The sequence below is a fragment of the Garra rufa genome, chromosome 13 (assembly GCF_049309525.1).
Source record: "Garra rufa chromosome 13, GarRuf1.0, whole genome shotgun sequence".
Taxonomy (NCBI): domain Eukaryota; kingdom Metazoa; phylum Chordata; class Actinopteri; order Cypriniformes; family Cyprinidae; genus Garra; species Garra rufa.
In genome coordinates this window covers 9,222,350-9,245,736 of record NC_133373.1, presented here as the reverse complement: position 1 = coordinate 9,245,736, position 23,387 = coordinate 9,222,350, and the positions used below count along the sequence as shown (strand labels likewise).

The following is a 23,387-nucleotide window of genomic DNA, read 5'->3' as shown; positions in this document are numbered from 1 at the left end:
TTGTCTTATCATGTTCTCCCCAGTAACATAAACCTCAATTACTCTAGAGAGACAGATTAGTCTGTACAGTATAATTGCTTTACATAAAAAGCTTCCACCAGATAGTAAGTTATAACCACAGTTTAGATGTTTGTTCTCTTTCTAGCTGTCCTTTGCAATGCATAGCCTACATTAAAAGTCATATCCCGAAAGAAAGAAAAAAAAAGCTCATGGCATTTCCCAGGTGTCTTTTAGTTTTCATTTTCATCTCCAGTGGTGTATCAGCAGGCACTTTGCCAGCTGGCATTCTTCCAGCAGGCCTAAAAGCCTCGTTTCTGAAAATATGAAATCTAGTGCATGTTGTGTTTAGGACCTTGAAATGACATTGGATGAAAAGGGGATGACAATTTCCTTTAGCTGAGGTCTTGCGTCAAATGATCAACCTATCTGTTAGTTTATGTGCTACTTACAGCAAGAAAGCCAGAATTTCTTGTTGGAAAGTCATGCTAAGATCAAGCACTCTATATTATTTAGTCTGAATATGGAGATAGTAGCTGCATGACTGGTATTAATTTCAGAAGCAATGTAGATAGTGGTTGATGTGTGATTATATATGTGTGAAGGGTGTAAAGATTGAAGATAAAAGAGCTGTCTAACCATTTGCATATTGTCAAAAAAGTACTGAATTATTTCTCTCTAGAATATCAGAGTGAATATCTTAAATGATAGTATTTCTTCGACCTAAAATGAAAAGGAACCAGAAAATAATGTCCTGTAGATACATATATTCAAATGACATGGTTACTGGTGGTTACAGGTGTATATATAGACAGTATATAGTGTGTTAATGTATAGGTCACCCTTCACTGTACTGTAGGTTTGAACGCCATAGTGAGGAAGCACAATCAGGAACAATATGATAAACAAGGAAGAATAGATAACGTCTCAAACAAATGATGAGGTTACCATTTCTTAATAGACTCTTTTGAAACCTAGTAACAATCATGTGTTTTCACACACACACACACACACACACACACACACACACACACACACACACACACACACACACACACACACACACACACACACACACACACACACACACACACACAGGTTTACATGTTTTATGGGGACATTCCATAGGCGTAATGGTTTTTATACTGTACAAACCGTATTTACGAACTGTATTTTCTATCGCCCTAACCCTACCCTACACCTAAACCTAGCCCTCACAGGAGATTGTGCAAACTTTTACTTCCTCAAAAAAATTCATTGTGCATGATTTATAAGCCTGTTTCCTCATGGGGACCTGAGAAATGTCCCCACAAGGTCAAAATTTACTGGTATTCCTATCCTTGTGGGGACATTTGGTCCCCACAACGTGATGAATACCAGGTACACACACACACACACACACACACACACACACACACACACACACACACACACACACACACACACACAAATAAATGTTTTTTGAGGCATATTTGTTTTTCGTTTATTGTTCAAGCATTTTAAAATTCAATATGAAATAAATTACACCTAAACTAAAGCACCACTGGTCACTGAAAAATCACAAAGCAATTGTGTTGCGTTGTGTAGTTTTTTCAAAAAGTGGTGTGTGCATACTGTTTCCAGCCACATATCAACAATAATAGTGTTTGAATATTATTAATATATTATTTATTATTATTTGTAAAGACCTATAGGGCTGTAAGTAATATAATGGCATTTGATCTAATATTTTTTCAGCTGTAAAGTGTCTAACAATACTCTAACCTAGCCTACAACAACCTTGAAAAAATAATTCTTCAAGGGACTGACAGCTGAAGATCTACTGACAGACCCTGTTGGTCTTAGCTCAGATATAGTTGTTAAAAAAATATATATCTGTTCACAAACTTTTCACAAACTCAAAAAATAAAACTTAAAAACCCTGGCCCACAAAACCATATTTGTAGCAATAGCCAAAACACATTGTATGAGTCAAAATTATTGATTTTTCTTTTATTCCAGAAATCATATTAAGCAAGGATCATGTTCTATTAAGATATTTGTAAATTTCCTACCGTAAATATATCAAAATGTATTTTTTGATTAGCAATATGCATTGCCAAACTTCATTTGGACAGCTTTAAAGCTGATTTTCTTGCACCCTTAGAGTCCAGATTTTTTTTTTTAATTAAACTTTTCAGTAAAACAACAGTGGTACTGGTATCTCGTAACAACAAGTACAGCAGTTTTTGTTAGACATTCAAATGCATACAAATGCTTAGAATCAGAGTCTAAATATCTTTTAAATAGTGGTATCAAAGTCAAATATTGTCCTATCCATCAATGTGAAGTTTGTTTGTTCAGCTTTCAGATTATGTATAAATCTCAATTTCAAAAAAAATGACCCTTATGACTGGTTTTGTGGTCAAGGGTCACATTTGTGTTTCATATGCACAGTATTTCCCAGTTCTATTAATAAATAGATGAAGCCTTGAATAAAAAATGTTCATTGCAGGGAGCCCGCAAAAACGTCTATCAAAATTATTCTGAAAACAAGCCAAGAATAAACGTTAATAACATTAAATATTTAAGCACATTTGTCAGTGGTACGAAAATACATCGTGTTTTTCTTAGATTTTACATTAGTCATATTTTTATGCCTTTTGTGTATTTCTGTCAGCATCTTTTATCTAACGTTGGATACTTTTTGCACAATTTCGTTCTGTTGACGAGACTTTTATTTTGAAAACATTCCTCAAGCGTGAACCATGATGACGCCTCTTCACTGGCAGCCATTTTGTAGGTCACGCCTACCGGAAACGGTGTCTGCACCTGCACCGACAGCAGAACCGAAATCGAAGGAATCCCGGTCGAGCCCTGTCACGTTTCGCTCGTCTTTCCCACTCCCATCCCGGTCACCGCGGTTTCCTCTGCGGCGCGAGCGCCTTTTCACGCGGCCGTCTCGGAGGAATAATCGCTGGAGCGTGGGGGGATTTTCCAGAGAGAGGGGGAAGAGGGAGGAAGGGCAGGTCCCTCATCATCATCATCACTTTCACTCCCTTCATCATTTCCAAACATCATCATCATCAACGCGACGAGGCGTGTCTGCGTTTCGCTAGAAACATACCGGAACACTAAAACCAGCAGCAGCACCGAACAAAATGCACCGCGTTGACCGAACGCCGAGCCCGGACGCCGTTTGATGTAGCACGTTTTATTATTTATTTATTTTTTGATCTGGAAATTTCTTGACTTTGTTGAGAGCGAGCGAGCACTGCGGCCTTGCATCCAGCTGAATGAACGATGCGGACTTTACCAGCACCCTGATTTAGCACCGCATTTCCCACGGATGACCGTTTCAACGCACCAAACTGCGTCTCTTTTCTCCGATCTACGTGTTTTTATGGGAGTGACGGATAGCTAGTAACAGCCGAGATAAAATGTGGAAGTGGAGGCGGCTGATGCGGTTGTCCAACCGCTCCTTAATGGCCTTCATCTTTTTCTTCTCCATGTCCACGACCTGCCTCTACTTCATCTATGTGGCTCCCGGAATAGGTAAGCCCTCTGATAAGTCGCAGCATCGCTCATGTGTCTCATTGGGAGTGATGCGATTAAACGTGTTAATCGTGTTTCATTCATCACTGACTCCAGATACTGATCATCACCTCCCAAACAAACACCAGTGACAGGTTGTGTTTAAAAACCCAGTGAGCTGCCTAACTAAATGGCCATTATATTGTGATGCTCAGAAACGCTACACGCGCCTGTAATGACCAACAATGCCGTCTAGTTAGGCGGCTCACTAGGTTTTGGGACGCAGCTGGTATTGGAGCCCACATTAAAATTTGATTTGGCAATTAATTAACCAATAAAGGGTCTATTACGAAGTTTCCGCCCTCTTTAGGCAACAACTATCTTGTCCAAGTTTGTATATTTGAGGTATGACCGTTATTGGCTCTTGTTGGATCTGGTCATATCATAAACTCCATGACTACAGTACGTTTTTCTCTCCTTCGGCCTTATTTACAATATTAATTGAAAGTAATGGAAATTTATCAGTGATATTTGTAGTAGGGACCAAGTGAACACAGCTATAACAGTGTATGACTGCTCATTAGCATATGGTGTCTATAACATTTACTATGCATGCAATAGTTTCATTACAAATACTATGCTTACCATAGTGTACTAGCTATATACCCTTGGTTTAACATTGGTTAGACTTTTACTTTTGAACAGTATTTTTTTGGTCTCTTCTGTTCACCGAGTCTGCATTTATTAGATCCAAAGTACAGCAAAAACAGTAAGATTTTGAAATATTTTTAGTATTTAATACAAATGCTTTATATGTGAATATATTTTAAAATGCAATTTATTCCTGTGATCAAAGCTACATTTTTAGCATCATTACTCCAGTCTTCAGTGTCACGTGATCCTTCAGAAATCATTCTAATATGCTGATTTGCTGTCAAAGAAATTTTTATTATTATTATCAATATTTAAAACAGTTAAGTACATTTTTTCTTGAGATCAGCATTTATCTGAAACTAAAAAGCTTTTGTAACATTCTAAAAATTGAGGATGTAAATGATATAAATTAATACTTTGTTTAGCAAGGATGCATTCAATTGATCAAAAGGATGATAAAGACATTTTTAAAGTTTGAAAAAAAAATCAATTTCAGATAAATGCGGTTCTACTGAGCTTTCTATTCATCAAAGAAACCTGAGAAAATTCTACTTAGCTGTTTTCAAAATAATAATTATAATAAATGTTTTTTGAGCAGCAAATAAGAATATTAGAATGATTTCTGAAGGATCATGTGACTAGAGTAATGATGCTAAAAATTCAGCTTTGAAATCACAGGAATAAATTACATTTTAAAATATATTCAAATATAAAACAGTTATTTAAAATATTAAAAAAATTTTTTTACTGTTTTTGCTGTACGTTGGATCAATGTTTAAAAACATTACAAATCTTGCTGTTCAGAAACTTTTGGCTGGTAGTGTAAGTATATTTACTTTTATCTTTACTGTCATATTTGTCTTTTAAATGTGGTTATGGTACTTATTTACCATATTTAAATATGGTTAAATATGGTTAATAAGTGTTCTACCAAATACACCAAGCATGGTAAGGTAAAATATACTTTAACTTTAAATATACTTTAAATATACTTTTTAAATGTAATACCAAAGAACGCAGTACAAGGAAAATTAGAGTCCAGTACTTAATATGTCAGGTTAACTGACATACTAAAGCACACATGTTGACAAAAAAATAAAGACATAATGATATAAAATGTACTTAATTTGGCATTACTACAAAGTGTATTCTCTTGTCTTGGGATGCTCACACAACTGAAGTGTATCTTAACACATTTGCAGTTTGTCTTGACTTGCTTAACTGAATGTCTATACAAATGTTAAGTTGCTTATAACCAGATGTAATATTTAATTTTCAACAGACTGTTGTTGTCTTTAGAGAAGTTAGAAGAACTAAGGAATTTCACTGCCTTCTTGGCAGTCGCAGTTTTGTGTTGATTTGTGGACATGAAACAGATCAGTCTGCCGTCCCTTTTTCAGTGTCTGTACCAAAATCTTTATCTAGAAATCCAGGCAACCCTCCAACACATGCCACTACACCGACAAAACGCAGCCAAATCCTGTTTAATAGCTCTTGCTGTATTTGTATAATCAGTGCCCAAGAAAGGTAATGTTTTTTCCTCACCGTTGTTTGACCGGCGCTCACTGGACTGTATCTAATGTATGAAGAGCTCTGGTCGGTTAAGAAGAACCAATGTGTTTTTTTTGTCCCTAGGCTTGGGTTAATTTTTTTCTACCGTTAATGGCTGCTGTTTATATTCTGGCTTTCTGGCTTGAGGATTTGTATCAGCATTGGGAATCTTCTTGCTGTGGTGCAGTTTTCATAAAGCAAAGCTCATTTTTATAGATAGGATTGCTAAATCAACCTTCTTTTTCATTTCTAGACTATGTATTGCATTTTTTTTTTTTTTTTTTTTTAGAATATATTAGTGGACCAATGTAGGTTTTGCAGTATATCAATGTGGATGTGCAATAATATGTTGACAACCTATTTTAATTCACAATTTGTTCATCCACGTGGCGTTTTCATTTTAAGCGTGAGGATTATTTTTGTTATACCTTGTAACCCATGTATATATATGACCCTGGACCACAAAACCAGTCGTAAGTAGCTCTGGGATATTTGTAGCAATAGCCAAAAATACATTGAATGGGTCAAAATTATCGATTTTTCTTTAATGCCAAAAATCATAAGGCTATTAAGTAAAGATCATGTTCCATGAAGACATTTTGTAAATTTCCTAACATAAATATATCGAAACTTAATTTTTGGTTAGTAATATGCATTGCTAAGAACTTCATTTGGATGACTTTAAAGTTGATTTTCTCAATATTTGGATTTATATTATATATATTTTTTTGCTCCTTCAGATCTTAGATTTCAAATAGATGCATCTTGTCCTATCCTAACAATCCATACATCAATGAAAACTTTATTTAGCTTTCAGATGATGTATAAAGCTCAATTTCAAAAAATTAACCCTTTTTATTGTGGTCCTAGGTCACATATGAGTAAAGCTTGTCCTTTATATAGTCGCCAAGTGATTTTCTCATTTAGATTTAGGTTTACTCTTATATGCTTATATAGGTTTTCCCATCGAAGGATGTGAAACTCAGACTTCCCTTCAAACCTACAGCTGAAATTCAGCGGTAGACTTTCTGCTGATCTCGGTTCATTTCTCCTCATATCTGGATTCAGAAATGTTGGACTCAGGAGTGCTGACACAACCTGTGTAGTAGTTAAATTAAAACTACATTACACTGACAAGAACCGAGGCTAAACCACAGACAGCCGTCGATGCTTACAATGTTAGGATCTTGTAGTTTAAAATTTGCCATTTTCTCACAATGTTGCTCTTAAGAGCTTTTCTGTGAGAAGAAGAGATTCGAAAACAAAAGCCTGAATGCCCCAATTTGGGCATTCGGTTACAGGTGTTTTTAAAGTGTGGAAATGTACATTTCTCTTATGATTGCGTACTGTTTTGTTTCCTATTTACGTCATTACACGTTCTCTCTGTCTTTTTCAGTCAACACATATTTCTTCATGGTACAGGCTCAGGGTATCATGTTACGAGACAACGTGCGGACCATTGGTCACATGATCAGGCTATACACCAATAAGAACAGTACTCTCAACGGCACAGGTAAGAGTAAACGTCCCTTCATAATAACATTGACCAGACTGAGCTTTGATATAAACACCATTGCAAGGACTGCGGCCTGCAGAATGTTTCACTTTATGTAGCGTGCAGTTAAGCGTGCTAGTCTTTCAAAGTGTACACTTAACCGTAAGCGTGGACGAGTGCACACTACCTAGTGGACTTGTTTTTGAGTGCACTGCTGTTCACACGGATACAAAAATCAATGAAAATTTGGACGGTAATTACTTCACACAGACTGTTCATGAGACAGGAAGGGAAGTACGCTTTCAGTTTAATACATCCTTTTTCTCAGCTACAGAATCAACATGAAGTGAATTTGACCTTATTTCCTCACTCAATGAATGTCTCTGGTCTCATCTATTCATCAATGTTGTTCCACAGGAAAATAAGCAGTGTTTGTTAATCTTTAATCAAAATGTAATAACTTGGGTGTCTTCTTAAACAAAAATGCTCTGGTGTCAAACTCTACAGACTTACATGATCTTAAACAATTACCAAAGAGCTATTTAGATGCACTCATTCAGTCCGGCTTTTTTTCACATTGTATGCCTTATTATCAATATCCTGATATCACGATAGCAAAACTGTCTCGATATTATCATGGTCACATGACGATATGAAACGATAAAAAATTGTCTGTTTTCGGTGCACGTTTTAAAGAGAAGCACACACATTGTTAAGGCTATCAGCTTGTGATCCGGTGTTTTCCACACCTCAGAACGTCTCTGTTCGTAGTTAATGAATGCAGTGAACTTGTTTATTGCATGTACTGTGAGTTTAGTGCATATTTGGGAAGGCAACAGCCACCAGTTATGCTTTATTTTCGCAGCAGATGATTGCAGCAGTTCACTAGATTTTTAGTGAGGCGTTTTTGTAAGCCTATTTTCACTGAATCTGGAATTTTTCTTCAAAATAAAAGCTCTACTGCTGTTTTCGTCAAAATTAAAGCTTAAAAGTGCAGTATGAATTGCTAAAAACTGTAGTTTAAAGCAAAATGAAATGTTCATTTTCATTTATTTTGCAGTGCAATTGTTTTACAATGTATGTTGTTGTTATCACAAATAAAAAGAGGGTTTGAGTCCTCTTTAAAGTTTAGGTACAAATCGATTCACTGACTTTTTTTCTGATTCATTAGATAAAATAATTTATCTAAAAAAAAAAAGTCCAATTCTTCATTTGTCTTTTTTTATTTTAATTATCACATTAAATATTGTATTGTGGACATATTGCTATGTTATTGTATTGTGAGATTTTGATATTGTTACATCACTAGTATACCGTGATAAATAAGTCAAACCACTTTGACTTTAATGTGTATCTTTCGATCTTTACTTCAACAGATTATCCAGATGGAAATAACTCTAGCGAGTATATCGCTCAGCCAACCACATACCTCCCTGAGAACTTCACATATGCTCAGAATCTACCCTGTCCCGAACGGTTACCTTCTATGAGTAAGTTTCTTGTGTTACACACTGTGTTTGTTTGACTCCGAAATGATTTGAATATAGTTTGGTGTTGCTTATTCAAATAAGTATACAAATATGCAGAAGGCACATAAAGAGCGCCAAGACTGAGTAAACCAGTTTGCTGTCATTAAACTGACTTTTTTTGGCTCTGAATCACATACTTTTCTACTATACAGTAGATTACTAACAGTGTGGTTTATTAGAGTACTTTATTAAATGGATAGTTCACCTAAAAAATAACATTCTGTCAATAATTACTCACCCTCATGTCATTCCAAACTCGTAAGACCTTTGTTCATTTTCAGAAGACTAATTAAGATATTTTTAATGAAGTCCAAAAGCTTTTTGACCCTGCTGAAACGGCAACGCAACTGAAACGTTTCAAGTCATAGAAAGGTAGTAAGGACATTGTTTGAAATAGTCCATGTGACATCATTTTTTTTTACATTCATACTATATACAGTTGAGGGCAAATGTTTACATCCACCTTTTAGAATCTGCAAAATGTTATTTTACCAAAATAAAAGGGTCATACAAAAATGCATGTTATGTTGATTATTTAGTACTGACCTGAATAAGATATTTTGCATAAAAGATGATTAAATATAGTCCACGAGAAAATAATAGTTGAATTTATAAAAATGACCCTGTTCAAGTTTACATCACCTTGATTCTTAATACTGTGTTGTTACCTGAATGATCCACTTTTGTCTTTTGTGTTAGTGATAGTTGTTCACGAGTCTCTTGTTTGTCCTGAACAGTTAAACTTCCTGCTGTTCTTTAGAAACATCCTTGGCCCATAAATTGTTTGCTTTTCCAGCATTTTTGTGTATTTGATCCCTTTCCAACAATGACTGTACGATTTTGAGATCCATCTTTTCACACTGAGGACAACTGAGGGACTCATATGCAGCTATTACAGAAGGTTTGAATGCTCACTGATGCTCCAGAAGGAAAAATGATGCATTAAGAGCCAGGGAGTGCAAACTTTTTGAATTCGAAGTTCAGGGTTAATGTAATTTATTTTGGCTTCTGGGAAACATGTAATCTTCTGTAGCCTCTAAAGAGCAGTACTAAATGAAAAAATATGATATTTAGGCAAAATAAGAAAAATGTATCTCCATTCTGTTCAAAAGTTTTCACCCCATGGCTTCTAATGCATGGTTTTCCTTCTGGAGCATCAGTGAGCATTAGAACCCTCGGTGATAGCTGCATATGAGTCCCTCAGTATGAAAAGATGGATCGCAAAATCGTACAGTCATTGTTGGAAGGGTTCAAATACACACAACTGTTGGAAAACCAAACAATTTTTGAGACCTGAAGGATTTTTCTGAAGAACAGCAGGCAGTATAACTGTTCAGGACAAGCAAGGGACTCATGAACAACTATCACTAAACAAAAAACACATGTGGATCATTCAGGTAAGAACACAGAAAACATCTGTTTTGTGAAATATCTTATTCAGGTCAGTACTAAATAACAATAACATGCATTTTGTATGATCCCTCTTATCTTGGTAAAATAATTAACATTTTTAAAATTCAGTTTGACCTCAACTGTACAAAATGCTTTAACATTCTTGAATTAAGTAGTTATTTAAAAGAAGTACCTTCTCAGAGAACACGTGATTTTGGACACGTTCTCTTTCAGGTTTTTTTGTTTGGCCAAAAGAAGGCATTCTAAACAGTCTTAGAAGGCAGCATAAAAAAGCCTTTGTTTTGGGAGTGTGGCTATGTTGCCTTTCTAAAATCTGTCTATCCAATTAGCTTCTTAATCTAGACAACCCAGGATTAATATGCCTTTGTATCTAATTCGTCTCTGTGTGAGGCACGCCCGTCAAATTAGATGTGTAAAGCTTTTTTTGGCTAGTCTTCACACATTTTTCATTCAAAAAAAAGCTCTTCAGCTTTGCAAGTTACTAAGAAGTTTTATTCTCAAAAATCTCTTTCCAAGTAAGACCTGTTTTTACTTAGTTCCCTGTTATTGTATTTCCTTGCAGAGGGTCAGATGGAAGTGAACACGACGGAGGTTCCTATGGAGGAGATTGAACTGAGGCTCAAACATCTGGGCATTCAGTTTGGAGGCCATTGGAAGCCCAAAGATTGCAAACCACGCTGGAAGGTGTGTCATTGTTGTGGTTACATTATTCAAAAAAGGTCATTCAGGACATCAGCATGACTGGTTTGTCTGTCTCTCTTGTTTTCTCTCAGGTGGCCATTTTAATCCCCTTTAGGAATCGCCATGAGCATCTTCCCATTCTCTTTCAGCATCTCGCCCCTATGCTCCAACGCCAACGCTTGCAGTTTGCCTTTTATGTCATTGAACAGGTGCCCACATACACAATTTTAATGCAGTACCACCATCCAATAATGGTCTGCTTGAGTAGTTTATATTTGACCTCAGAGTACCATTATCATGTGCCAATGATTGAGAAAATCAGTGATGTGTTTGTGTGCCTTCAGACGGGTACTCAGCCGTTTAACCGTGCCATGCTGTTTAACGTGGGCTTTAAAGAGGCCATGAAAGACCTGGACTGGGACTGTGTGGTGTTTCACGACGTCGATCACATCCCAGAAAATGACCGTAATTATTACGGCTGTGGTCAGATGCCTCGACACTTCGCCGCCAAGCTTGACAAGTACATGTACATGTAAGTATATCACCTGAAAACATCTTTTTTAAAAATTACTTTTACTGTCCCTTTTTGTCTTTTTTATTGCTGATTGTTTAATGTTTATTTTCTTTATTGCTCGGCTCTTGATGTTCCACTTTTTGAATGCAGCTAAGTTGAGTTCAGTTTGTTTTCAAAGTTCATATTGTAAACAATTCAAGGCTTCTGTTTTAAACAATTCTAGTGTCATAGAGCACACATTACCGTGTTTAGGTCGTGTGTGAGTGTATAACCTCGTATGATATTATCCACTGCCTGTAGACCCGTACAGATCCTAATGTATATAACCAGTGTTTGTGTTGTTTAGTTAGTTGGTTGGAGTGTTTGTGAGTTACTATCTTTCTAATTTAAAAGGCACCGGTTATGCAAAATCCACTTTTACATGGTGTTTAGACTTAAATGTGTGTTGGCATTGTGTGAACACAACCACCCTACAATGATAAAAATCCACTCACTTCTTATTTTTTAACCCCCTATAAACCGAATTAGTCTCATTAGACATGCCGTTTTGATTCTGTGAGCAGTATGACGTCACATTGTTTAGGCCCCGCCCACGGCTGCCAACTGACAGTCCTACATTAGCACCATAGTTTCTGCCCTCAACGAGTTGTTTTCGGTCGTACGCTGTTCTCCAATTTCTCGGTGCTCAAGCAGCTGTAACATCAACAATCTCGTAAGCAATCCCGCTGTTCTTTGTTTGAATGTAAGACTGAACGTTGAGTTTTCATTTTCTCCCGACATCTGACCCACTGGGGACGCAGTTGATTACTTTTGAAGGTAACGCACCTCAAAATCTACCTAAATACGTTTATGTTTGTGCAGAGCATTTTTACTTGGGGCAAAACAAGGCAGGATTAGTGCTTAGCTAATGTTTTAACCTTGTTTGTGTGTATGTGTGTTGCTCATTCGTCATTGCAAATGTGCTGTGAAAACTCTAGGAATACAAAAATGTATCAAATAATCATTCTGATAGGTCCTGGTTCATTCTCATACAGTTGAGGTCAAAAGTTTATATCCCCCTTGCAGAACCTATTTAGTACTGACCTGTATAAGATATGTCACATAAAAGATGTTTACATAAAGTCTACAAGAGAAAATAATAGTTGAATTTATAAAAATTACCCCATTCAAAAGTTTACATCTTGATTCTTAATACTGTGTTTTTACTTAAATGATCCACAGCTGTGTTTTTTGTTTAATATTAGTTAGATACTGTTGCAGAAGATTTAAACGCTCAGTGATGCTTCAGATAGAAACACGATGCATTAAGATCCAGGGGTGTAAACTTTTGAACAGATGTCTTTCTTATTTTGCCTAAATATATTTTTTCATTTAGTACTGTCCTTCAGAGGCTACAGAAGATACTGTTTCCTAGAAAACAAAATAAGTTAAATTTATCCTGATATTCACATTCAAAAAGTTTTACCCTTAGCTATTAATGTGTTGTGTTTCCATCTGAAGCATCAGTGAGAGTTTGAATCTTCTGTAATAGTTGCATCTGAGTCTCATATTTGTCCTCAGTGTGAAAAGATGGATCTCAAAATCATACAATCATTATTGGATAGGGTTTAAATACACAATGCTGAAAAACCAAAGAATTTGTGAGATCTGAAGATTTTTTTCTGAAGAACAGCAGGCAGTTTAACTGTTCAGGACAAACAAGTGACTGATGAACAACTATCATTAAGCAAACAAACTGTGGTAAGAACACAGTATTAAGAATCAAGTGTATGTAAACTTTTGAACAGGGTCATTTTTATAAATTCAACAATTTTTTCTTAAAGACTATATGTAAACATATTTTATGTGAAAGAACTTATTCAGGTCAGTGCTAAATAAATAATAACGTGCATTTTGTGTTAATATAATTAACATTTTGCAGTTTCTGAAAGAGGGATGTAAACTTTTGACGTCAACAGTAGGTGTTTCTTCTGTCTTAGTCTCTCCTTCATCTGTGTACGTGTACGGCTGAACACAGGTTTTCTTGCTCTGTCATGTTGGTTCTACCGGCTGTTTATTGCTGTAGGTATGTAAAGCAGACATGTAAATGCTTCACCCTCTTCTAAAGACGGGGGCGGGAATATGCAGCTCATTTGCATTTAACGTGATATACACCACATCAGTTTTCTTAAGTAATTTTTCCCCAAGTTATAATAAATGATCTGTGGGGTATTTTGAGCTGAAACTTCACAGACAAATTCTGGGGACAGTCAAGACCAATAAGGGGTATATTAGGTGCCCTTTAGGTGAACCAAACAGAAAAAAAGTCTGTAGTTTTCAATTTCATTCAACCAAAATCTGGATACATTTTAAAAACTCATTGGAAATATAGTCAAGAATGTTCAAAGCTTAACCTTAAATGCCACCAGAATAGAGTTTCTCACTTTAACCTACAGTGCCATTTTGTGATGTTGTTGTTTTTCTATTTCCTAGTCATCTTTAGATTTACTGTATGTTGTCGTGTCACTTCCTTTATCACAACTTGTGATTATGGCCAGAAGAAGGCGGAAACTTGTCAACTTTTTGCTTGCAAAACTAAATTGACTTTAAGATAAGACTGCAGCATTTAACCTTGTGATGTTGAATATTCAGGGTGTATTTACATAGATTTGAATGTGCTTTTTATTTGGCTATTACGTTTCCTAAAGAAAATTGAGCTTGTTTGGCCATCCTTGTGCTTTTATGCCATAGTTGAGACTCTTTTATTACAACAGTGCAAAGATGTTGAAACATTTCCCTTTTCCTCATTCATCCAATTCATCATAATATCTGTCCAAATCTTTTTAAAGGACTACTGGAAACCTCTAATTTTGTAGATGTTGAGGATGTTCAGAACCCTACAGACCCTTAAGTTCACGCCCTGCTGTAATGTATCTGTAGTAAGTTGCAAATGCAAGAGTGAGGTTTATCCTCACTTGTTTTTTCTTACAGGAGTTCATTGAACTTGTTAGGTAGAACTGAAATGCTTTAGGGACATGCAGAATTTAGGGCTGTTTGTTATGCAGATTATGTCATTTGTGTAATGAGGTATAAACGCAGCTCTAATTGCCTCTCAAAAGTGTTTGAGGTAGTTGGAGAATTTACCCTTATTTCGCATGTGACCAAGGACTGATTAAAGACCCCGTGGTGCAGCTTTGCTCTGGTTGAGTTTGAAAGGAACATATTCTGGTTGGGTTGAAACCAAAACTGCTTTGCGGAGACTGCAAGGAAGTAAATGTGTCCAGTATCGCCTTAACGCCTTGTGAAGAAATCTGACATTCTGTACTATTAAAAGACTTTTTTGTTGCCTATTGCTTTCAAGTGATTCCTGATGGTAAGGTTTATGTTTCTTCTTTTTATTTTCCCCTTTTCCTTTTTTTTTTTCTTAAGAGTGTTTTACAAATGAACGCATATTTTTGATTTAGTTTGCTAAGTGTTACATGTTTGTGTGTTTTCAGTCTTCCCTACAATGAGTTTTTCGGTGGAGTCAGTGGACTTACTGTCGAACAATTCCTCAAGATCAATGGCTTTCCCAATGCATTCTGGGGTTGGGGCGGAGAGGACGATGACCTCTGGAATAGGTCAGTTATGTTTAATTAGTAGTATGTTTGTGTGTTCCGAAGAGCAGCATAACAAGTAGTTTATACCTATCTAGTTACTTTTGTGTAACAAGCAATTGTTGCTTCATGTGTGACTAAAATAGGTATCATGTTATCATAAACAAATACGAGTATATGTAACAAATCTGTGTGTGTGTGGGTGGGTTTCTTGTTCTCAGGGTTCATTACGCAGGTTTCAATGTGACCAGGCCAGAAGGTGATATTGGGAAATACAAATCCATCCCCCATCACCACAGAGGAGAGGTGCAGTTCCTGGGGAGGTCAGTGTGCACACATACGCAAACACTAAGGGGGGTTATACGTGCAGAAATATGTACTAATATAGTAACTAATTTAAACGACCATTCAAAAGTTTGAGATGAGTATTTTTATTTATTTTTTTTTTACTTGAAACTTGATACAGGAATGATGCAATAAAGGAGTAGTTTATTTTCAGAACAAAAATTTACAGATAATGTAGTCACCCCCTTGTCATCCAAGATGTTCATGTCATTCTTTCTTCAGTTGTAAGGAAATTGTTTTTTGAGGAAAACATTTCAGGATTTCTCTCCATATAATGGACTTCTATGGTGCCCCCGAGTTTGAACTTCCAAAATGCAGCTTCAAAGGGATCACAACCAAGAAAAGAAGGGTCTTATCTAGCAAAACAATGGGTTATTTTCCAAAAAAAATTACAATTGATATACTTTTTAACCTCAAATGCTTGTCTTGTCTAGCTTGGCAAGACGAGTGTTTGAGATTAAAAAGTATATGAGTTGCAGTGTTGTTTACGTCAACGATGACGATGACGAAATCATTTCGTTGACGCAACTTTTTTTCATGACGATAACGAGACGATGACGAGATAAAAATGGCTCGTTGATGACTAAAACATGAAGAGACGTGTGTGAGTTTTCGTTGACGAGACGAGAATAGACGAAAATGTTAGTGGGTGGTCCGTCAGACGTTTAAAATGCACGACATTTCTGCTTATTGTGCATGCCAATTAAAACCTAAAAAGTATCTGCTGCTATGGCAAGCCGTTTTAGCATTAAATACTCTTTGCCATACTAGTAGGCTATGGCAAGCCGTTTTAGCATTCCATCCTTGTTTGGTTACGCCCACCACCTGGCGTGCAGCGCACAACGCGCTCAACATGTCACATTGTTGTCACTCAGACAGACAGGCGATTAACCATGATGGCGGCAGTTTGCACATTATTTCAAATATATGTTTTTTATGTCTAAAACCATTCCTTCATTATTGTAATTATTGGTGAAAATAGTCGATCCGGAAGCTCACATTGTGTTGAACTATAGATCTGCTATTTTCAGAACTTATAAGTGACACTACCCAGCAGCAAAATACTTACTAACCTACATTAATTTGTTAAAAGACTACTTTTCCCCCTTTTTTTGACTAAAACTAGGCTAAAACCTTTATGACTTTTCGTTGACTAAAATTGGACTAAAACTATCACATATAGAAGTGACAAAAATTTGACTAAAACTAATAAGCATTTTAGTCCTAAAGACTAAGACTAAATCTAAGATGGTTGTCAAAAACAACACTGATGAGTTGTAAATGTTTTTTGAAAATAACCAATCGTTTCACTAGATAAGACCATTCTTCCTCGGCTGGGATCATTTACAGCCCTTTGAAGCTGCATTTAAACTGCATTTTGGAAGTTCAAACTCGGGGGCACCATAGAAGTCCATTATATGGATAGAAATCCTGAAATGTTTTCCTCAAAAAAAAAAACACCATTTCTTTACGACTTAAGAAAGAAAGACATGAACATCTTGGATGACAAGGGGGCGAGTACAATTTTTTTTTTTTTCCAAACTTTTGAGCAGTAGTGTAATATAATCCCAAACATTGCCCAAAAAAGGCCTTCATTTTATTTAAGCCTGTTTCCACCACTAAATAAAATAGAACAAAAAATAGAATAAAAAAACTTTTTCTCTCAGAATTCAGACTTTTTTTCTCGCAATTGTGAGATCTGAGATATATAAAGTCGCAATTCTGAGAAATGAAGTCAGGTTTGCTTGATATAAAGTCAGAATTGTGTGACAAACTCGCAATTCTGAGAAATGCGAGGTCATATCTCGCAATTCTGAGAACAGTCTTTTTTTCCCTCTCAAAATTGGACTTTATAACACACAATTGCAAGTTTATATCTCACAGTTCTTAGAAAAAGGCAGAATTGTGTGAAAAAAGTCAGTATTGCAAGATATAAACTTGTAGTTGTGAGGGGGAAAAAAAGTCAGAATTACAGGATACAAACACACATTTGCGAGATTTATTTTTTTCTCACAATTCTGACTTCATAACTCACAATTGCGAGTTTATATCACACAATTCTGAGAAAAAAAAAGATTTGTGAGAATTATTTTTTTTTATTCAGTGGACAAAACGGGCTTGCAACTTTTTAGAAATAAATCTAATAAAATACTACTTGGCAGTATTATTACTGTTTATTGTTTTCTTTTCTTTTATTTCATTTATTTATTTGTGACCCAGGACCAAAAAAACCAGCCATGAGGGCCTTTTTTTATAGAGATTTATATGATGTGAAATATATGGAATATATAAGCTTTCCATTGATGTATGATTTGTTAGTATAGGACAATGTTTGGCCAAGACACAACTATTAGAAAATCTGGAAATCTGAGAGGGCAAAAAAATCAAAATATTGAGAAAATCACCTTTAAAGTTGTCCAAATGAAGTTCTTAGCAATGCATATTACTAATCAAAAATTAGGTTTTGATATATTTACACTAAGAAATGTACAAAATATCTTCATGAAACATGATCTTTACTTAATATCCTGATGATTTTTGGCATAAAAGAAAAATTTTAACCCATACAATGTATTTTGGGCCATTGCTACAAAGCTACTTAAGACTGGTTTTGTGGTCCAGGGTCACATTTTTGAAAACTTGTCTTTTCCATTGTTTCTGAAAGCATTATACTTCTTTTTTTTGTTTTGTTTTTGCATTACATATTTAAGATTTTTCTTGGCTAGATTTTATCATGTCCAACAGTCTTTTTTTTTTTTTTTTACTTTTAAAAAAAATCTTACCAACCCCAAACATTTGAAAGGTCGTGTCATATAATTATCCCAGGCAATGCCCTAAGTAGAGGCGTAACACGTTAAAAGTTTTGAAAGATTGCATCAAGGAAATAACAACGAAACAGAAATAATTCTAATTAAAAATAAATTAATAATAAAATAAAAAATCTAAATCAACCAACCCCAAACTTGAACGGTACTGTAATATAATATAATTATCCCAAACAATACCCAAAGTAAAGGCCTAACACGTGAAGTTTTTCAACAGTCATGAGAATAACAATGAAATAGACATATTAGAAATACATCTGATAAATACTGCTAATAAAATAAAATAAAACAAATCTAAGTCTAATTAAAATTCTACTTGGGAGTATTATTACTATTTATTGTTTTATTTAATATTTTTACTTATTTATTTTTGGAAAGTGCTCTTTCTGAAGCAAACCTTTCCTTTATACTTTTTTATGATGTTAAACACATTACTTCACTAGATTTCATTACTAAGTCGTGCAGTAGTTTTTTGTACTTTTATACTTCTATCAAAAAAAAAAAAACAATCTTACTAATCCCAAACACTTGATCGAGAGTGTAATATAAAAAGTTGGTAATTATCCCAAACAATTCCCAAAATAAAGGCATAACTTATACAAACAGTCATGGAAATAACAATGAAACAGACCTATTAGAAATAAATCTAATAAAAATACTGCTTGACAGTTTAATACTGTTTATTGTTTATTTTGTTTTATTTTATTTATTTTTGATTTTTTAAAATTATTATTTTATATATATAAAAAATGATTACTTTTTATTGTTTAATTTAGTTTATCTATTTTTGAAAATTGGTCTTTCCATTGTTCCATTGCACTTACTTTCTTTTTTGACATTGAAGATGTTTCTTGGCTATATTTTATTAATAACTCTAGCAGTATTTTTTTTTTTGTACTTTAAAATACTTCAAAAAAAAAAAAAAAAAAAAAATCTTAGCAACCCCAGACTTTTGAATGGTAGTTTAATATATTTATCCCAAACAATGCAAAACAGTCATGGAAATAAAAATGAAACCAACTTATTAGAAATAAACCTAATAAAAATTATTACTATTTATTGTTTTATTGACTTGAATTGAATTATTTTTCCATTGTTTCTAAAGCAAACATTTCTATTATACTTTTTATTGACATATTGATGATGTTTCTTGGTTAGATTGTATTACTAAGTCTAGCTGTATCATTAATCCAAATGTTACTTAATATTTCTCAAGGTAATTCATCAAGTCCAGTTGCTTCTCTCTATGTGTCTATGTGTGCCTGGGGCAGAACCAGCACTAGTAGGAAAGCCTGACATAAGTAAAAAATAACAGGAACTACATGCTTGGCGGTGGATCAGGTTGACAACATTGAGGAAGCACCTTTTTTTTTGTTCTAACAAGCACTTTGTGAAGAGAATTGTTAACTAAACCACCTCCTTACTCAGTCTTCATTTTGTTTATAAGCAATTTTGAAAGTTAGGACTTCAATAATTAATATTTGCAAGGTGGAAAATGCCTTTTTTGTCACTGTGCTGTTCAGTCTTTATCTCTGACCTGCTTACACTCGACCTGATCTTAAAAGTTGTATTCATCTGTTTCTGTGTAACCCAGAGTGGATTGACCTATACGTGTGACAAAAACATATTTGCGGTCATACATGCATAGATCATCACACATTACACAGATTATCTCAAGGACGCACTAACCCCCGGTTCATCTCGCCCTCCCCTCAGGTACAAGCTGCTGAGATACTCCAAAGAACGACAGCATCTGGACGGCTTGAACAATCTGCAGTACTCTCCGGAGATCTCTCTGAGCAGCCTGTATAAGAACATCACGGTCAATCTGAATCCCGAGCTCGCCCCCATAGCGGAGTACTGACAGGCCGTGACCTCCCCGAGTCAAAAAATGTGATGTATGGATGCCAAATGCCCTTAAAAAAACAGGAGCGAGGAGGGCAGAGGCCTGTCTAATGCACAGTTAGTTGCGTGACGTGAGTGTGCGTGTATGTGTGCGATTTACTGGATCATATCTGTGAAAGTGTATTAGCGTGACTGCGTGCGTTTAACTGCATGTTCCTATGTCCATGCTGGCTTTAGCGAATCAGATCACAACACATTTCAAAAAAAGGTGGGGAGTGCCAGCGACAACAAATCAGATGTTTACTGCGAAGCCTTAATTGAATTTTATAGGCTATCAAACTCTGTAGATCCAGTCATCTGTGCTTACATTGTAGAAAGCTTGGTTTTACATCGCAACAGCACTCTTGACGCCAATAGACGTTTCGTCATGTTCTGTTAGTATAATTTTTTATACATATCTATCGTTTTTTTTTTAAAGAGACGTCAATGCAGTTTAAATGGATGTATTTTAAATCTGTTCTTCAGATCTTCAGAGGTTTTGTTCTTGTTTGACGAAATACATTTCACCTCGATGTGTTATGGGTTTTTTTTTTATCTCCAAAATCCCATGGCTATACAGAAGGCTGTGACAAGTTGCATGCATAACCTAAACTCCCCTGTAAATACCTGGCCTTTTAAACAACGCTTTAGCTTTGCCCCCCCCTCAAAAGACGCCTGTGATTCCAGTGGAAACACTCTTCTTTTTGGCAGCTATTTGTTGTTTTTGATTTCTGTTTAATTGTATTAATTTTTTATCTTCAGTGGTTCGGGACACATAACCGAAGGACAGAAATCAGCGATGACTATAGAATGCAAGAAAACGAATCAAAAATGACATACAGATATCATTACTTGCTGCATGCCTTAATTTATTTTTTGTTACGTGTCTTAAACTCTGTTTTTTAGTTGTCATTGAATGTTTTTTTTGTCTTGGCTTTTGTTCATAGCATAATCATTCTCATGTCTCGCTTTTGAAGTGCACTCCACGGTAGCGAAAGAAGATGAGGTCGTTCACGGGAAGACCTGGTGGTCGGTCGGGTTCGCAGCTGCTAAAGCCAAAACGCCCTCTCTGAGGGTTTGGCGTGTGTCTCAACCTGTGTGTTTTTGTCTGTTTGTGTGTGAAGTACTGGGTGACGTTGCGCTCCGGTAGGGCCGAGATGAGAGAGCGACGGCGCCGTTGCTCTTGAATGGCATTCGGAGTACACTTGGGCCATGACGACTTTATGCTGTTAAAGTTTCGAGCATTACAAGATGTTGGAAAACTGACTTTTTGTTGGTACATGTTTGCCTTTTGTATATAATTAAATTTTTTGGAGTTGTCGATATAACGTTGCATTCATTTTTGTGTATATTTTAAGTTATATATATATGTCCTCAAACTGCTGTTTCATATCCTCTCATACTGTCTGTGTGTGCGTATGTGTGTCCACACAGAGAATTTCACATTGAGGGCGAGATTTTGTCAGTGTCGTAGTTTGCGACACTAACTGGACTTTCTGACACTTGAAGTTGAGACACACTCGCAACTTTCCATCTGCGTGTCTCTGAGGTGTAGTTGAGCCATGGCTTCTCTTTGGTCTTTTTCTGAGTGGATGTTGTCAGTACAGTCCCCCGCCTTTGATAGTGACCCCGACGTGATCTCCAGTGTCCAGTCTGTTGTTTACAGTCTCTTCTTAAACCATCAGACTTACAGTTGGGTCTAACCAGACCTGTTTACTGTGGTTACGGGTTACACCATTTGACCAACTCAGTTAACCGTACTGAACATGATATGGAGGTTACTGGTGCCAAAGTCCGCTTTTCCTCGTCTCTTTCGCTCTCCTCATCTTTCAGCGTTGTGTAGTCAAACGTAGCTCTAGGGCATCAGCTCGATCCAGTCACATTGAGTGTGTGTTCAAGTGAGTTTGTGTATATGTGGTGCCACAGTCCAGTGTGAGAGGATGAAGGCTGAAAAACCTCTCGCCTCGCTTTTCCACCGCACAGGGCCGGGAAATTTACATAAGCAAAGTTTAAGCAAAATTTGTGGTACTGAGCTATTGGTTTCCGCCCTGTGTTTGTGTTGAAGCAGCCGGTGAAATATAACCACTTAATAAATGTTGTTTAATGTACAAATAGAGGCATTTTAGACTGGATTTAGGCTTTTGAAGAGGGAAGTGTGGCTTATGAGCACTAGTTTCCAGAATGCTCAAATTAACAAATATCATTCCACCTTCACAGTGCACTGTTTTCTTATTTTGCAGGCACTTTAATGAAGTAATGATTAGTCTTATGCCGCAATACGAAGGCAGATAGGCCTGTTAGGGTTTCATCATTAGCTTTGCACCACAGCGAAGTTGTTTTATTTTTTTGGTGTTCAAAAATTGGGACTGAAAGATACACCCAAGAAGCATTAAAGTGGGTTGCAATATGAATACTGAATGTTAAGCTGAATTTTTGTAATTTATTTTTCTTTCCCTGCTATGAAGAGGTTTTTTGTATGTATGTGTGTATGTAAAACATACCGGTGAGACTGCTCTGGTGTGTTTGGATCCGGTAGTTAGTCGGTCGTAGCTTTTGAGGAAGTGCTGTCTGCTAATTTAGATTCATCTCATTTCATTTTTCACCCCCTAACCCACCCCTCTCATAGCTGCCCCCATCCTGTTGAGCTGTCTGAAAATTATCAAGAAGAAATAATAGAGAATTTTAAAAGATGATTTATTCACCATTACAGATCTGTAATGTGTAGAGTGTTACATTTTTGCAGTATTCATATTCGTGCCTTGATTTATTTTTTTGTTTTTTTACTTTAAATTTTTCACTTTCGCATTCGCAATGTTTGTTGAGATGTGCAGTGGGGTGCGTGTGGATGGTGTTTAAAAATAAGACTGGGTGCACATTTACATTTTCTTTTACTCAAAGCTTTTTATTTCGATCTGGGGATGTGTCTTTAAAACTGAAATGTCCGCTGGTCGTTGAATGGGAACTGAAAAACATTGAGTTTGAGTTTCTCCAATGTTGAGGGTCCACTTTAACTGTAACATCAGTACGAGAAGCAGAATGTCTTGAGATGCCAGCTGCTTTGACTGACATGTACAATCCTGGTTCCAGACTTCTCTTTTGTTTTGTTTTGTTTTTGTTGTTGTACCGGTCTATTCACTGCGTTTCGCTCTGTAATGATCATTAAAAGACTTTATAGTTGAAACTTATTTAGAGTCTGATTCTCTGTCATTGGTTTAGGGATGAGCAGGCGTAATTAAGGTCCAAAATTAAAGGATTAGTTCACTTCCAGAATAAAATGGCATAAGATACTCATGTCTTTCTTTCTTCAGTCGAAAAGAAATTATGGTTTGAGAAAAAAATTCCAGGATTTTCCTTTATATAGTGGACTTCAGTGATGGCCAATGGGTTAAAGATCCAAATTGCAGTTTCAGT

The 23,387-nt window shown here is 35.9% G+C and overlaps 1 protein-coding gene across 1 annotated transcript; it reads left to right on the top strand.

Annotated features, from left to right (window-relative positions):
- The first annotated feature begins 2,795 nt into the window (after positions 1–2,795).
- On the top strand, positions 2,796–23,161 carry b4galt6 (UDP-Gal:betaGlcNAc beta 1,4- galactosyltransferase, polypeptide 6). Its single transcript, XM_073816817.1, has 9 exons — positions 2,796–3,531; positions 7,112–7,228; positions 8,587–8,700; positions 10,715–10,836; positions 10,926–11,042; positions 11,178–11,365; positions 14,824–14,946; positions 15,144–15,245; positions 19,809–23,161. Exons 1-9 carry the CDS (start codon positions 3,417–3,419, stop codon positions 19,954–19,956), a joined length of 1,146 nt encoding a protein of 381 aa, XP_073672918.1. The 5' UTR covers positions 2,796–3,416; the 3' UTR covers positions 19,957–23,161.
- The last annotated feature ends 226 nt before the right edge of the window (positions 23,162–23,387 follow it).

What these genes read in the sequence shown, in the direction of transcription:
- b4galt6 (XM_073816817.1), top strand. Translation starts at nt 3,417, where the DNA reads ATGTGGAAGTGGAGGCGGCTGATGCGGTTGTCCAACCGCTCCTTAATG. An exon ending in CCTTTTATGTCATTGAACAG is followed by an intron (nt 11,043 to 11,177) that starts GTGCCCACATAC and finishes GTGTGCCTTCAG; the next exon opens with ACGGGTACTCAGCCGTTTAA. An exon ending in CTTGACAAGTACATGTACAT is followed by an intron (nt 11,366 to 14,823) that starts GTAAGTATATCA and finishes GTGTGTTTTCAG; the next exon opens with TCTTCCCTACAATGAGTTTT.